The sequence below is a fragment of the Leptonotus elevatus genome, chromosome 2 (assembly GCF_054856555.1).
Source record: "Leptonotus elevatus isolate MCC_2025b chromosome 2, RoL_Lele_1.0, whole genome shotgun sequence".
Lineage (NCBI taxonomy): Eukaryota > Metazoa > Chordata > Actinopteri > Syngnathiformes > Syngnathidae > Leptonotus > Leptonotus elevatus.
Window position 1 is genome coordinate 39,496,192 of NC_141240.1, and position 18,084 is coordinate 39,514,275.

An 18,084-nucleotide genomic window follows, 5' to 3' on the forward strand; every position below is an offset into this window, starting at 1 on the left:
TTTAATTTGGTTTACAGTATTAAACCGGTGATGAATATTTAGGTGGACATGTTAAAAAAACAAATACATAAAAATAATTAACAGCATTTAGATGACCACATGGTGGTTATTAGCGCTAGCATTTCAAGGGGGTCCTTGTAAAAATATTTTCTACTATAAAGGATCCCTGGACCCAAAAAGTTTGAGAACCACTTATTAAAAATACCAGAGTTTATGGCGATTTAACTCAATAGTTAGCTAAACTGACTGCTTTCGTAAACTAGCTTCTCTCTGTTCTTAGCCATGTTGTCAGTGGAAGTAGTTGACGTTGGCTAGCAGGCTAATGATGGATACATATTGAATTGAACTCAATTTAATTTGGTTTACAGTATTAAACCGGTGATGAATATTTATGTTGAGATGGGAAAAAAAAAGAAGACGAAAAAATAATTTAGACAAGCACATGGTAGTTATTAGCGTGAGCATTTCAAAGGGGACCTTGTAAAAATATTTTCCACTACAAGGGATCCCTGGACAAAAAAAAAAGTTTGAACCCATATTAAGAATAGTAAATACCAATTGTTGTAGTTAGTTTAATAACAATAAATGACATCTGGAAGTAGTGGCGGCGGTGGGGGCTGTTTTAGCAACCACTCTGATTTTTAACAAGAAATTCCAGTTCCAATTTAAGACCCATATGGTCTGTAATATTGTTACAATCACAAAAGTGAACACGTTCCCAATAAAACTGCAACCCACCCCACAATCTCCATGTTGGCACATTCAGAGCATACAAACTGCTGAGTCTTCGGGATGGATTTGATATGCCAGAATTCCAAAGTGAAGCCTCAATGTGTTCACTCAGGTGTTGCTTTTAATAAACATTATTTGCTTTGCTGGGCCCAAAAAGCAAGATTAGGGTAAAAACAACAACCATACCGCGTTGATCCAACAAACTGTGGCTGACAGTAACAAACAAGAGTTTAAGGCATCAATTACTGCCTTTTGTGTTTTCCCTCACGTCAGCACAGAACTTTGCTTTTAAGAGAGAATGAATGGAATTGATGTGAATGCTGATTTGAGCCTTTTTCTCTACCACTGTATTGACAATTCCGAACCTCCGGGCATTTATGATATTTCCGCACAAACAGTGTGTTGCATTGCTTTTGACGAGCATACAAACCAGGCAGATTATTGTAGTACTCAAACGACCACAATGGATCGGCGACCCCTTTGGAAACACACACCGTGAACGGTAAAACACAATTTGGCTTTATTCATTCATAAATATTCAACATAACTTTACGTAACACAACGTACGTGACAGTATGTCGCTATCTCCCTGCATGAAATGACACCACTGAACTGTATGAAAAGCTTATTAAATAAGATCAGAATGATAAATGAAGCAAAATTGCGAGAAGGCAAGTTTGCTGGAGGTCAAAATGAGTTTTTAGGACCGAAATAAAAAGCAATTTATCACTGTCCGCCATTTTGTTTGTTTCGTTCGCCTCAAAAGCTTTCAGGTCGGAACTGGGAAAAAACAACTCTGATAAGTCCAACTTCCTACCATCCTCGAATGCAGCATTAGACCACCATTTTGACTTGAGGCGTAAGCTTGGAATGCGAAGTGTCGAAAACATGACGTTACGTAAGGTAAATTGCTTCCAAGATGACCATCATTTGCAATTAATCGTCGATGGGCTGGTTAAATAATTTTATATTTTGCTTGATAGATAGCGTGCTGTAGCATTGACGTTAGCTATGCTAGCAGGCTAGCCATTATGCTTTGCTAAATGACCAAACACCAATTTATCACTCTCGCCCACAGATTCTGCTGGATTCATTTTTATTTTTTGTAAATAAAAAAAGTCTAAATTGTCTGGTGTATATTTGGTGGCACAATTTCTTGTCATGTTTTCAGTTTAGGTCAGTGCAGTAACTCGCTTTTGTTGCACCAGAAGTACCTAACCCAGCCAAACAAGTCCCATTTGGCAGAACATAAAATCCAAGTAAGATCTGCCTGAGTAGATGATCTGCATTTTGTTTCAAGCAAGGAGAGTTCTGGCTTCAAGTGGATGAGAACTGTTGATGGAGCTTGTGTCAACATTCAGTGTTGTTCACAATGAAAAGAAGAAAGAACGTCACCTGGTGAGAGAACGCACTCGCTGCCGTTCCCCGTACGTGCCGGGCTCACCACAAAATGTCTCCGGAACGGCGCGGGGGCTGAGGAAGTAGCATGGAGACCACATTACTAAATGATCCACGGCAGGAGCGAACACACAGAGCAAGATCAGGAAAGTGGGTCAAGTGGACCCTGGGAGAGCGCGCTAGCAACCGCGCGCGCGCGCCGAGCAGACGCCACCAGATCCCACTTCTCTCTCCACGTGAGATGCAAATGAGAGCGAGCGGGATGGATGGAGAGACCGGCGTTGAAGTGGTGCTAAAATCAAAAACCCGGGAGAACAGCCGAGGCTCATCTGCATTTTCAATCAAGAGCGAGAGGGGAGCCAATGAAAGATGTGCGGAAGGGTTAGCGGGGGAAAGCGAAGCCGCAGACAAATGGAGGATGAGAGAATATAAACAGAATGAGAATCCCGTAAGACTAATGAGAAGACGGGTAAGATGTAGCCCAGTGTTGAATTATAAAAGAGTGGAGGCGACTTTTTTGAAGTTTTTCCAAAACGATTGATGGCTTGAACCGCACGTGCCGCCGAAAAGCAAAGCGGCCCACATTTTCAACGCGTGGGAACGGCGCTCACGACCACATCAGATCCGTCGGGAAAACTCATTTTCGGCGGAGCGAGGGGGGCGAATGCCAATCCTCGGCCCCCGCCGCACAAACCAACACCCGCCGCCTTGTTTACACTCCAATCCGTCTTGTCTGCACGACACAAAACACACACGTCAAGAGACAGCCACTTTTATTATTACCGCGTGTCGGAGTAAAGGGGAGTTACACCACCAAATTGAAATCAGACTTTTACAAATCTATTTATTAGAAAACACATGTCATTGCAATCAAACGGCAGGACATGATAAGAGGGATGTCGGTCAGTGGCATTTGTTAATCGACAATTTGGCACAAACGTAGTTCAATATGCGTGTACATGAAATAAGGATGCTTGCATATAGCGCCTCATTCGAATAGTGTCGTCGCACTTTCACAGGCGCCGTCAATCAGGCCCCGAGGAGACTGACTCGGGGACGAAACATAATTAACGACCACATAATATTGCCCCCCTCCCAAGTTCGCATACGAGTCTTGCTTGCTTGAAACGCAACTCGAAAGCTCTATAAAAGCGACACACGCGGATCAATAAGGACCTCGTTGCATTTGCGCAATCCAACGTGACCAAACTGCAGTGGTGCCCTGAGATACGAGTGATCTCGCTTGTGTTTTTGAGATACGAGCTATGGTTTTGGAGGATTTTCATTTTATTTTTTGCTTTGTCTTGAGGGCAAAAATTCAATTATGTGAGCGACGTCTGGTGGCAGTTGAGCAGATTCAGAACAATTATTCACTAAAGAGCGCTCGAAGTTGTTTCAAGCCAGCCGAAGTCAACCATAAACATTTCTTGACAATATGTTATATGCGACCTCACTCGTCTAAACATGCCATTCTGATTAACATTACATTTGTGGAATACGAGTTCAGCAGCAAAATCCAGCAGTTTTAATCAATATCAGAAGTCGGCCATTTTGCCACTTGCTGTCGACTGAAGATGACATCATAGTTGCTCACGCAATGACCAATCACAGCTCATCTGTTTTCTGAAGCTGAGCTGTGATTGGTTGCTACCTGAGACCTGAACAACTGTGATGTCATTTTCACGCGACAGTGAGTGGCAAAATGGCCGCCTTCTGATATTGATTAAAACTGCTGGATTTTGCTGCTGAACTCGTATTCCACAAATTTAATGTTAATCAGAATGGCATATTTAGACTAGTGAGGTCACATATAACAAGAACAATAATTTTTGGGGAGTTTGACTTCCCCTTTAAACTCCCAATTGAAGATTACTGTTCAACGAAACATAAAACACATTGAGAATTACATGATTTGTATTTAAAACAAACGCATAACTTTGCCTTAGCTTAATGCTAACGTGTAATGAATGAGAAACGTCATAGACTGCAGCAGTGGCCAAGTTGCACACACCAGGAGTCCCAATGAATTAATAATAATAATAATAATAATAATAATAATAATAATGATATAAATTATGTTAATACAAAAGGTTGTATAAGGTACTTTATAGAGTACTATTTTCCTGAAAAAACACATAATTGTTCTTTTTGGGGAGGCTGGAACGGATTAATGGCATTTCCATTCATTTCAATGGGCAAAGATGATTTGAGTGTTTTACTTGTGTGTTATAGAATGAACAGACGTCGTATTCCAAGGCACCACAAAACAGTTCAATTGTTATTCAAACAAACAAACACTCAACAAGGTCACTAAATATGGCGGATTGGCCTTGCTTTACAGAGCAAAGATGGAGGATGCATTAATTGTTGGAAAGTGAAATAATCTTAAATTAGAAGCAAAATTTTATCTTATTTTTGGAGGGGACGGTCGGGGGGGGGGGGGGGGGGTCGAACACATGACTACAGTAGTGGAGTGACAGCAACTTTTTGGGAGTGTTTGATGTAACCCTGATAACGGCTCCCGCTGCTCACTACTCAGTGCTATAAAACACAACATGCACAACGGCGCTGTGCACGCAACACACACACACAAAACATTTCTCAAGAAGTGACATCACTCACACGCTCACACACACTGCACGTCTCCTTGCGAAGCATAAAAATCTCTCCCACTTTAAAATCTCTTAATTTCCCCAAAACTAGAGCTGAGAATAAAAGGTAGTTATCGTCCATTTGTTAAGGTAGGAACACTCTGGGTTGCTAGTGCAATGCCTCTTGCGCGGGTGGGGGGCGGGGGGGGGTGGATGCTGACCTTCTGCGGCCTCTCGAGAGTCGCCACAGAAACGAGGCGGCTCAGGCTGACTGAACGGTCCCGTTGGTCGGCTGTAGGACTCGACAAAAAAGGTTCCACTTGTAACCCGCAAAGCTCAACGAACACAATCAAAATGTGGCTGGAGTTTTGCACGGGGCAGCTTGAGCTCGTCACTCGTTAGTGTTTGCTAGATACGTGGTCCATTATTCCCACATGGCAGTGAAATCGCCTGTGCCTGTAGAAGAAAAAATAAAAGAAAAAATCGGGGAGAATCCCTGCTCCTCCACTGCAGATCTGAAATGGTTCCGAGTAGCGCTGAAAGCACTCCGTTGGCTTCCCAAAGAAACGCGGCGCCCGAGTCACTCCCAACGTCCTCTGCTGGGAAAGGAGTGAGTGTCCCACAAGTCGTTGACGGGCGTGTGTCTGTTGTGCGTTTGCGTTTTCTTGGGAGCGCCGCAGTGGGAAGGCGCAGGGGGAAGTATTTGTCAGTCCATCTCCAGGTCCATCAATTTGTTGCGCGAGCGGGGAGTGTGCGCGGCGTTGCGGCAGCAGCACTGGGCGCAAACCAGGCCCAGGACCAGCGAGAACAGGCCCACACCTGCGCACAGGACAAGGGTTCAAATGGCAGGAATTGAACACTACAGGTTAAACGCGCATCTAAGTGGGGTGAGATTCCTTCTCCGCGTTTGAACCCGCAGCAGCAGCAGCAGCAGCAGGGGCTTGTGCTCGGGAATCATTTGGTCATCTAACCCCCCCAATTCCGACCCTTAATGGTAATCACAATCACTATTTTTTTTTTTGCACCCATATGTGTGTCAATACCGAGTCTTAATCCGATACCTCGGCATTGCATTACAAAACAACAAACAAACAGTGCATCCAAATTGGCAATTGTTTTTTGAATAAAGATATCTCAATATAATGACTTTATGTATGGCCGTAAGTCAGCAATGGTTCAAATCAAGTAAATAAATAAAATACTTGAAAATTATTTTATAAATGAAGAAAATTCAAAAATACCATAGGAATATTAAAGCTATTTATGAGGAAAATAAGTTGTAATGTTACAACAAATTGAGAATTTTTTAAGAAAAAAAAGTCAGAATAAAGAAATGTTAACACCAATTTTGTTGAGATAAAAAGTGTTAACCGTTGAGAATGAACGAGAATGAAGTCTTATTTTTCCAAAATAAAGTTTAAGAAGGGGAAAAAAGGCCAAATTTGAACAACTTCTGAAAAAGCCTCCAAAAAATAAACTTCTCACAAAATAAATATTTAGCTCTTGAAAAAGAAAGAAAGAAACTTAATTCACACAGGGACTCCAGATTTAAGTAATATAAGCTAAGGTTGGGACTAGGAGGATTCTTTTAATTGTTTGTTTTCGGGATGTGCAAGTCTCCAAGTTGGCAGGCACATAAAAAAATAAAATAAAATAAAAAACCATAACAAAACTGCTCCTTTGTCACTGTTGCTATACTTTGAACAGACTGCAGAGCAATTTCATATCATGCTGCAGTGGAGATTGTGCTCTGAAATAAAAAACAACAACTGCGGGACTCTGAAGTGAGAAAAGCGATGTCGTCCATGTGCAATAAAAAGGTACACAATAAAGTACAAGGTCCTCTGGACATTAAAACCGCGTTAGAGGAAGGGAAAATGGGGAGAAAAAAAAAATAGTACAGGCTTCACTCTTCTGGAACAAATTTTTTTTTTACAAGCTTTTGTTCTATGGCGTTGGGCTTTTACTTATAAGGAATACAAATATTACATATGAAAAAAAAAAAAAAAAAGGGTTTATCCATTGATTAAAGAGGTACCGAATGTCCCAACAATTTTGGCTACGGCATATCTTGCAATGGTTAAACTGTTGTTGTTGTTTTTCCAGTTTGTCACGTTCAATTTTTGATTACGACGCTCCCCATCTGACAAGTTCCTGCGTCGAGTAACACACGAGCACTACAATTGGTTGGAATGAATCTTCTGAAGACTGCCGCTGTTCTGCTGCTGCTTCAGCTGCAGTCCTTCCTTCCTCCTGAGACGACAGAAACTTAGAAACCAAAATTGCCATCAATATTTCAGCGTTTCTGGAATGCACCCAGCAAAAGCGGCCCCAGTGCCAACTAAAGCAGATTTTATTGATTGGCGTCGGCTCCACTATCGTCAGCCTGGCTCGTGTCGTGTTCTTGGCTTATTTAAATGCACAGTGCGCGAGCGTTGCGCATTTTGCATGTGATCGTACCTATTGATGCTGAAACGCCGTACAAGAGGGGCAACTTTAAGGACTCCCACACTGCAAACGAAACAAGAAAGCAGAAGATTTGGTGAATTTGTGTCGGAAAGGCACAAGCGTCACATCGGGTGCACACGCTCCTCACCGGCGAATCGGACCGTCAGGAAGATTCGGGAAGATGTCAACTCCCCGGCTTGGGTCCAAGCTCCTGTGGAGGCAGACAGGTACCAGGGGGTAGCCACACAGTGGTACTCCCCGCTGTCGCTAGGAGACAAAACATAGTATTAGGATCACAACTTGCAGAGGCAGAAAAAGGACTCGCACTCGGGAATTAAGTGGAAGCAGACTTGTGGAAACAAGTTTGGTAGCAAGCACCTCCGCGCAAACGACCAACCTGTCGCTTTACTCTCACAACATCCCATAATATTAGAAAAGCTGTTCAATAACCGGTTGGATAACTTCTTGGGCAGACGCAAATTACTCCGCGAAAGTCAGTATGGATTCCGATCAAACACATCAACAGCATTAGCATTGAGGATATTGGACATTCATTGTGGTGTCCCCCAGGGGTCAGTGCTAGGCCCCAAATTATTCTCCATATCAGTGATTTATGTAACGCATCAAACATGTTAATGTGTATTTTATTACTACATACTAATATTTTAGGGATACTTGACTCATTGAGCCATTTTCAACAGTAAGTAGATAATACTTTGTCTATAATTAATAAGAAAAAAATAATTATTTTTCATGAACAATTCATATCTTTAAAAACACATTTTGCCATTTGTGCTGAGGAAACAATCATGGCTCAGTTTGCTGACCAAAGCCAGGAAACAGGTAAGCCGTGATTGGTTGCTACCTATTTCCCCAGCACAGGTGATGATGTCATCTTCAGTGGACAGCAAGTGGAAAAATGTGTTTTTAAAGGTATTCATTGTACACTCTAAAAAGAGAATTGTTGAACCAATTTAAGATGAAACAGATCATTGTTGACCAACTTAATAAAATTGCTTCAAGTGGTAACACACGATTGAATTAAGTTAATCCCAAGTAAATATTTTAAATTTAATTAATTATGAGTTTGTTAAACTTAATATATACCACTAAGAAGCAATTTTGTTAAGTTGGTCAACAATTATCTTTTAAATTGTTTCAACAATTCTCTTTTTAGAGTGTACATGAAAAATAATAAAGTTATCACATTAGTTAAAGACAAAAATAAATCTTCTTAGTGTTAAAATGGCTCACTGAGTCAAGTATCCCTATAATATGGAATTGATCCTGAAAAATCCACTCAAGTACAGTAACACTCAGAACAGAGTTATAAAAAAGCAGCTTACAGTAAATATGAGGTCAGCGAGTGCACACTCACCTGTCGTGAGCGCCATGGACGTTCAACGTGTACGAGTGCGTGTCCTCGCGTTCGATGGAAACGCCACTGGAAGAGTTGCGGAACTCTTTCCTCACGACACCAAAGCGGTCAACGCTGGCTACTTGCGTTGTTGTCAGTCCACCACGAAGTCGGGTGAAAAACCAACGCACCTCGTAGGCCAGGTGGTCTGGAAGAAACGCAGGCACAGACAAGTTTTTCAAAAATCAAGCTGTTCCATTCATCTCTTTTTTTTTTTTTTCCTCCTCATCGGTTGTGTAAAATTGATTGTTGATGAAGCAATAGAGGTGAAAACGATTACACACCAGGTGCAGGGCACATACAAACAAGCCTTCAACACTCAGGTGGAAACCTACGGACAATTTTTTCTAAAGAAGATTTTTTAATATCAATGAACTTTTCCTGGTTAAATAATTTTAAAATAAATAATGTAAGAGGCTTGTTTTTGGAATGTGTGAGCAAAATGTATTTATTAGATACATTTGCCATGTGAATGCAGCAATCTGTGCTAGTGGCTCGTTGATTTCAAGTACAGCGTTTGTGATTTTTGATTTTGGAGAAAGGAAAAAGTCAATTCACACATTATTTAAGGCACAGTTTTCAAATTCAAGGCCCCAGGGCCGCATTCGGCCCGCCATATCATTTTATGTGGCCCGCAAAAGCAAATTATGTGCATTTTCTTGCTAAAATAACAAGGTTGCAAATTGTCGTCATTTTTTTTTAAACATTGAGATACCGCAAGTACTTTTTTTTTTTTTGGGCAATTCCCTTTTTAAAATAATTCTAAATTTCAGGCCAACAAAAGAATCTCGAAGCTTTTCCTTGCATGGTTGATAAATGTTGTTCCAAACACCTTGACGAGTCTTATCGAGCTTAAGCTCTTTGCAAACACAACAAGGCTTCTAAAATAAAGGCCTACATGACAACACAGAATGACGTTGGTGGCTATTTGATGGATTAGTAATACAAACAAACTACAGATTGCAGGATGCACTTTTGAGATTCCTCAAAATCCCTTTGGAGCGACGACATGCTGTCAAGTCTGGCACGATTGGCGCCATTTATGCATTTTAAGCATAACATTTACCGAGAAGTGTCACGTTTTCCAAACGCGGCTAATAAGCTCTGACGACTGCCACGCACATGCACAAATACAGTCTGAATCAGAACCTCCAGAGCAGTTTCATCATGAACATGTACGTAGGGGGGGGCGGCTGCTCCTTTCCCAGCGAGGGTGATAAAACTGATGGATAGGCAGCATAAGAAAAGGATGCCGTTAATGACAAATGGAAGCAAACGGGGATGAGAGAGAATTATGATAATAGATGTAATCGTTGGAGGAGGGGGGAACTAATTATTTCCAGGAGGGAGGGCGAGCGAGAGAGAGAGAGAGAGAGAGAGAGAAAGAGCGAGAGCACAAACCAGTCATTAGTGTGTCAGGGAGAGGAACTATTAGCACAGTAGTGCCTCCTACACACTTGCACATGCACACACTTTGATATACATGCATAAACATGCATCAACACAAACGCACAAGCATGCAAACACAGAAACGGACACTAAGAAGCAGATGACACCCCCGTCAGCCTGTCATGTAGGAGACAAATAGATAATGCCGATGACTGAAACAACACAGCATTTGCAAATGACAACGTGCAGAAAAAAAAAAAAAGATGAAAAAAAAAACGGTGGGTGTTCGGCGAGAAAATGATAGATGAAGAAACGAGGTGGATGAGAGAAGAGAATGGAGCGAACATAATGAAGAGGAAAGAGTGAAGTCACCCGGAGCGGAGTAATGAATCACATCTCAACTTCTCCCAGGCTTGCTCGCTTCCTGAACGGCTTTCAAATTCAAGTGCTGTGCTTAAAAAAAAAAGAAAAGAAAAAAAAAGAGAAAAAGTCGCCGTATCCATTGTTATACACTGGCCTTTGATTTATTCAACAAAATGTCTCCAAACCAGTCAATTGTGCCGTCGACTCTTATAGATGCCATATTAATTGATCCGCTTGACATGGCGCTCACGAAACCCAAACTTATGTATAAGTGTCAATTACAAAACAATAACACATCGCTAGAATGGGTGTGAAGGATGGAGGTCAACTTCTCATTTCAAAATCAGTAGTACATGCACAAAAAAACAAAACAATAAATTGACTGACACCCAAAAAAGTAAAGGTCTTGATCTTAATCAGACACCCACCAATTACCCATTTATTTACATATTAATAGACACTAAAACAACAAAGCAACAGAATGAAAGTGTTTTGTCTTTGGCCAATAATCACCTTCCACAATACAAAATTTGCCAAATTTTCTGGAAAGTGGTCAGGCATCAGACAATGGAAACATTTGTAGTGGCACTACAAAAAAAAAAGCTAAAAACGCATTTCACACAAAATAATACTATGCAATTATTTATTGACACCCACCGGGGGGCAGTATAACAGTAGTGAAGACACAAACAAAGAAGAGTTTCACTACTGCTGGTGATTCATTAAACTCACTGATCTGTATATAAATGGATAGCCGTTAGGCCAAGACTTTTGAAGCCGCGTGGCCGCCATATTGCTCCTCCCAAGAAACGTTTCTCGGCATACAATCCTATACGCTTACAGTATCGAAACTGGAGAACATTTGAGACAGTACTTAGTAGATACAGCATGATTTATCATGTTTTAAATTTGTTAAACATAAACAAGAGGACTTCTGACACTTTACAACTTGCCTTAAAAACATGTATAAATGATCATTTTAATGATGTTTACAGGAGGAAACTTATATTTTTTATGAAAGAATTATAACTGTAATTCAACAAAAGATGCCTCTGCCAAATCTAATATTGGGATCTAAGGAACTGAGCAATAGAAGAAAAAGGGGGTGTTCAAAGCAGCACATACCGTCCACTTGATAAAAAAAATAGTGAACACCACACCACACCACCCCCCCAGCCCCGGCCCTATACTAAGAGCCTACAAACTGCATATGTCTACTCTGTACGTATACATATAGTTTATACAGTAGTCTGCTCGTGAGATGGGAGGGGTAAGATGGCCGCCCTGTGGCTTCAACGGCTTGCGTGTATGAGCTATCGGCTATCCAGTAATATATACAGATCAGTGAGTAAACTACAGTAACATGACTCATTTTTCGCAGATGTTGTTTACAAGTGTTGATGTAGTGTTTGTGTTTAAAAATCTGTTGCTTAATACAATATACTACTCTAGCATTGATGCTATCTGTTAGCCTAGCTGTGGTGGTTTAGTTTGTTTGTCAGAATTAAGCTAACAAGCTACATGTAATTGTCAGTTTTGTTTAGTTTGACACAAAACTTCAATTGGGAGTGGCGATAAACAGAAATAATTTTGCTTTGCCAAATTGCTGCTTGTTGTGAAGTGTTATGTGGACTTCCACCATACAGTGATCATATCTCAAAAGTAAAAAAAAAAATCGTCTGAATGAGCGCCTGGATGAAAAAAAAAATCATGTCGGGCACTCTTATGTCCAAGTATTACCGTATTTGCATATTTGTTAAGGTGTACTGACGATCAAAATCCAATCCTTTGTATTGCATGGGCTCTTCTTCCCAGTCTGACAACAACAGATGGATGACCGTTTCCATTTCCAGTTAATAGTCAAAGCCACATTTTTGCGTCGTACTACGAAGTCAGGTAGCTTGTTTTTTGGCGAGGGCAACCGTGTTCGAGGAATGGATCTATTTTTAGCAAGCTCGTCTTTCTTACAGTTAGTCTTCTATCCCCCATCCACTACTTTCTTTGTTCTTGACTGGTGATGGCTGAGAATGCGCGAGAAGGGGCGGATGGCGCCGGGGGATTTAGAATACTTAGTGAGTGTAGAGATTATTTTGTTTATCACACAACCCTAAATCAACAACGGGGAGTCATTCTGCGAGGGGGACACCTTGAGCTTCTCTTCTACCACCTCCTATATGAGGCTCATCCCGCAGGCTGGCTCACAGCTGTGGCCCCATATGGACCTACAGTGCCTGTCCCGCGACATGAATGCGCTCATTGCGGACTTGATCAGACGAGTGCTGCGCCCACTGACTTGCTGCACAATAATTTGATAGGACGGAAATTTTGAACGGAAAGCAGACCGGCGACCTTGTTTCGGTGCTTTGAAATAGATTGAGATGCATACGGAAATGTCTTTTGTTGGAGCGATATATCTTCATTCGAATGTATGTAAAATGACGACAAAAAAGTCATTGCATCATAACCTCTCAAACTAAGCCATACCATATCGAATCGTAATCCCGGCAAGTCGAAACGAATCGAATTGTTTCACTTTCTTCAATCATTTCACACCCCGCGTACCGAAAACCGTATCGAATCGTCTTTTGTGGAGCGTTGCACATGCCTACCTCCCAACATCTGCGACCTCTGAGCTCACAAATGCACCGTGGATAAATAGGAGCAGACTTCACAGACTGACTCCAATAACTCAATAACTAACTGTAACTGTAACCAACAGTGATTCGCACGCGGGCCGCCCAAGAAGTTTTTAAGAAAATTTCACAAAAATATTTAAAAAACAAAAACGTGTCACGACCGGATATACCGCATGTAACGTTAGTTCGCCGCCACTCACTTGTGGATCGTGAGGCTTGAAGAGACGTAGAAACAGGACGGAGGAGCCTTTGGGCCCCAACCAAACAAGCACGTCGTGTGTGGAGACAGCCAATCACCTGCGCTGTCACAGCACAACCACTGAACCAGTCCAATCACGTTGTTTCACCGGCGCAGCTTCTTATGACACGAGTCTTTTTTTGCAAGGAGCACTCTGCAAGATTTGCAGGTGAGCCGAAAATATAATGAGCCATATTTGAAAAAGTGATTGTTTTATGTAGCGTATTACATGCAATAATAAGCCCATATGTAACCTGGCTAACCTATACTGTTACCTATAGCCCCATAAGGAACCTCACGCTCTCCACAATACAGCTACGAGGCGAGCTTCAGGCTATGTTACCTACAATTAGCTAGCCAGCTGGCTAGCCATCAGTAGCTGTGTGTGTATGTCTGTGTGTGTGTGTGTGAGAGCACTAATCTGCAAGATTCCTGGTGAGCTGACATTATAACTAGCCCAATTTGAAAATCGGAATTATTTTATGTATCATATGACATATTACATGCTAAGTAAATTGGGGAAAAAAACAAGGCAAACTGTCTAGCTAGGCTAGCTCGCAGAGCATTTTATGTCCTTTGGAATTGTGTATTCACATCTCAAACAACATGGTGTTTTAAGGTTCAATATGTGTATTTTTTGCTGTCCCGGTTCAGTTTTTTCGCTTATGATCCGATATGACAGCCTTATTTTATTTATATATATATATTTTCATTTTAATACAAAATAAGTGCAAAAAATATGGTGTCACTGAGTAGTGTGTTACCAACATTTTTACTCACTAGAAGGCACAATATGAAGTGTAAAATAACCAAAAGTCCAAGTAGATTTCCAATATGTGGGAAACTCATTTGCTCCCCAAAACATATAAATACGTAAGTGTCTCAAAGACGTATTTATACGGCTTTTTTTTTTAAACGTTTTTCTTTCATGCTAATGCATACAGAAGGATTTGATACAGCCTCTGAACTGCAGAGAACGGGTGGCGAAATGATAGTAATTACAAAAACGGCTAGCAGCTGGCAGCAGAGTATAAGAGATCAGCCAGGGCCATGTTGCATACAAGCGGACTTTCCCACAGTTCTAAGCAGATTTCTGAACAATGATGATGAAACTTAGCTATATTCTAATGCCAATTGCTGCAAAATGGAAACAGATAGAAATCTTTTTTTTTCCTGATGAAAGAAGAGAATCTAATCTTTCTTTTGGTAGGTTCCATGTTTTTATAGCAATATTCTGTGAGCCTTCCAAAATCAGTCAAAATACAGTAAAAAGGGTGTTGCTTCAGTGAAAATGGCTGCCAGTGAACGAGTTCATGCTCAGGTGTCGTGATACGTTTGTCCATGTTGTGCAACTTGAGCACGATGAGTGATTTCGGATGCAGTAACGGAGGAAGATCCAGTCAACCTGGTTAGTGCAGAACTTCCCCAACAGCAGAAGCTTCATTACACGCTTTAAAGTGAGGCGGTGGCTTCATTAAGCAGATAAGAAGCAGCGTAGCGATGGCAAAGTGAGAACTACAGCGCACCTCTAACGGACTATCTGGCTCTCGTCTAAGCTCATAAAACTAAAATGGCCGTCTGCGGAAATGAAAACAGCCTGATTGGATTTCTCCCGATTAATCCCTGGAGAAGACTCGCAGGCTCCAAACTGCCTGAAATTCAAACACTGACACGCAAAAGACCGACAATTACCACACGCGCTTATAATGAAAATGGCTGCGAGTTCTCCGCGCCATAAAGCAGAGCGGAATCCCGACAAAAGATAAAAACACCATTTAGCCTCTCAGAAACAAAGCTGCCGGGCAGCAATACATCGCTCATTACTGCCGAGCGCTGAAAAAGATCGACAGTAGATGAATTCTTCTTCTTGCCCGCTTGCCATTTGGCCTCTTAACTAAGAGCTGAATTTGATATTTTGAGATGCGGTTTGAGGTTTCCTCCAAGTCTTCTTTAACCGCAGGACTAATGGAGTGAAAAACATTGCATTCTTTTGCTGTTTAGAATCTGCTGAACATATTTAATTAATTTTACCGTCACCGTGCACCCGCTCTCACTTCATCTCTCAGCATCTTACTTTCCTAGCCCTCTTCTTCCTATTGTTTGCTTTTAATTTCTCAGTAGCACAAGATGATCGATGCCTTGAGTCGAAAGCACACACCTTTTGATTAAAGTCATCTGGAAGTTGCTGAATAATATATATATATCATTTTGGGGATTACAAATTAGTTAAGGACGTCACTTTAGGTGCATAAAACTTGAATCAAAAAAATCCTGTTCCCACCTCAGTGTTGGGAAAAGCTGTTTATCTCACCTTGGTTAAAAAAAAAAAACACAAAAAAATGTAGCACATACAAACCATACATACATCAAAGTCAGTGAGACATTTTGAAGCTCTTACTGGATAACATGTTGAGATGAACAGTGATGATTTAATATTACGCAATTTCAAGCTAAGTCAATGAATCCATCTGTCTCCTGTTTTTTTTTTCCTGTTTTTTTTTATAAATACTTATGTAATCACCACTTTTGAGATTCTTGGAGGTCCCCTAATAGTGGGACAAAACAATATTATTTCAATGGCGTTTCATTTATTTATTATTTTTTACATGATTCCATTGCAAATGTATTATTGTGACTCACCCCCCCCTTATTTTTTTTAAATTTATATTTTTCATATTTGTGATACATCTTTTAGGGATGTGATAACTGTAATATCGCAAAACTTAAAATTACTCAATATTGTCGTCGTGGTGTCACGATATTAACTCATTTACTCCCAAAAACGTATAAATACCTCTGAACTGAAAAGAATGCTTAAAGCAATGGTAGTTATTACAAAAACCGGCCAGCAGGTGGCAGCAGAGTATAAGAGATAAACCAGGGCCATGTTGCAAACCCCCCCCCCCCCCCCCCCCCACTGTTTTAAACTAAATTTGTGAATAATGATGAAACATAGCTATATTATAATTCTAACTGCTGGATGGAAACAGTTACAAATATACTTTTTTTCTGATGACAGAAGAGAATCTAATCTTTCTTTTGGTAGGTTCCATGTTTTTATAGCAAAAGAACACAATATTCTGTGGGCCTTGCAAAATCAGTCAAAATACAGTAAAACAGCCGGGAGCGAAGGGGGTTGCTTCAGTCAAAATGGATGCGAGTGAATGAGTTAAAAGCAGCATGTGTTAAAAAGGCAAGGTTGTATTGCATTTGTGTAGTTCTATCACCCTCTAATAGTTAGTTTGATAGTGCAGTTTAATTTTAATTAGGAATGTTTTGGCCACCACATTAGTAATCACTCCCATAAATCAATAATACCAGCAAAAAAATGTCAACATCTCTGTTAATCCTTTTTATTTTTTTTATTTAAAAAAACGTTTTGCCTGCCTCAGCTGAATACTGCATTGTGAAGTAAACAGACCATACGACACTCTAAAAAGAGAATTGTTGAACCAATTTAATAAAATTGCTTCAAGCGGTAACACACGATTGAATTAAATTAATCCAATGTGAATATATTAAGTTTAATGAACTCATAATTAATTAAACTTAATATACGTATTTACTTTGGATTAACTTAATATATCACTTTGAATTAATTTAATTGTGTGGTACCACTAGAAGCAATTTTATTAAGTGGGTCAACAATTCTCTGTTTAATCTTAAATTGGTTCAACAATTCTCTTTTTAGAGTGTACTTTGCGCCACTGAGTCAGTAAGAGCACATTGAAATGACTTCGCTAAGCCTATTTTCTTAATCACTGCTGTTATTAACTTAAGTAAAAAAAAAAAAAAAAAAATACAATACCGTGCCTTATTTCCAATACAATTTTTTTTAAATACAATATTGTGGGTCTCATAAGCACTTTTGGTCTCGTTAACCTCCTCACAATACTGTGATGATTATCGTATCATGAGGTTCATATGATATTTATCGTGTTGTGACGTTTAGACGCTGTTACATCCCTGGCACCTTTTTTTGCAACAACAAACATTAGCAGACATGACTGCAAATGCTTTTTATCAACACTGCCATACGACTGAGGGAGGACAATTTTGTCCCTCTTTTTCCCTCCTCTCAACAAGCTTTTTCTCCCAACTCGGTAAACTTTCCACTCATTCTCAAGCCTCCTCTTCCCCCATTTACTGGCTCCACTATTCACCCTCCACCACTGTTGCTCACTTTAACAGTCTGTTTAGCGGCCTCCACTTCTGCCTCATTCGCTCCCTCTCCACATCACCACCTATTCTTTCGCTCGCTCGTTCTGTCTCCCCGGCCGGCTAACGGAGCGTGAGATTGGCTAATTAACGGCTGCCTGTCGCCCTTGCAAAGACAGCTGGGTAATTTGGTGAGAGTGGAGAGGAAGGAGAAGGAGTCAAAGCGAAAAAGGAACGAAAGGAAGGCCGACAGACTTGTGAGCCAAAAACATGGTAAGATGCATTCATCAGAGGCGTTTGAAAGCAACAATTTGGCAGGTGCTAATCACCTGCTAGGAGAATGTCACAAAGTGCAAGTATGATAAACGTGAATGTTATCCGCTTCCTTTTCGTGATGGAGGAGCGGCAGTTGCACCTTTTCGATCTTTCTTATAAAGGAGGTGGAATAAATGATTTTATACATTATTTTGTCCACCTGCTAATGCTAAACAAGGCTGGCAACCCAACATTCCCATGCCTTCAATGTGGTTCTACTTTGGTCTCCAGCAAAAACTGTGAGGAGGCCTCTTAAAATGGTAACCACTCGAACTTGCTGTTTCTTCTATTTTTTATTTTATTTGAATATAAACTGTGTTTTAGGTCACTGAAAATGTGCTTTTTCCAGCAAGAGTGAACAAGTCACGTTCCAATCATTTTTGTATGTAAATGCAAATC

At 40.6% G+C, this 18,084-nt stretch overlaps 1 protein-coding gene across 1 annotated transcript in view; it reads right to left on the reverse strand.

Moving 5' to 3' along the window:
• Positions 1 to 3,880: 3,880 nt before the first annotated feature.
• ptgfrnb (prostaglandin F2 receptor inhibitor b) overlaps positions 3,881 to 18,084 on the reverse strand; it is a 58,236-nt gene continuing 44,032 nt past the window's right edge. The window contains exons 12-15 of the mRNA XM_086070232.1: positions 8,548 to 8,734; positions 7,318 to 7,436; positions 7,182 to 7,232; positions 3,881 to 5,540 (exon numbers count right to left, since the gene is read on the reverse strand). Coding sequence (XP_085926358.1) covers positions 5,428 to 5,540; positions 7,182 to 7,232; positions 7,318 to 7,436; positions 8,548 to 8,734 — 470 coding nt within the window. The 3' untranslated portion in view covers positions 3,881 to 5,427. The remainder of the gene's footprint in view (positions 5,541 to 7,181; positions 7,233 to 7,317; positions 7,437 to 8,547; positions 8,735 to 18,084) is intronic.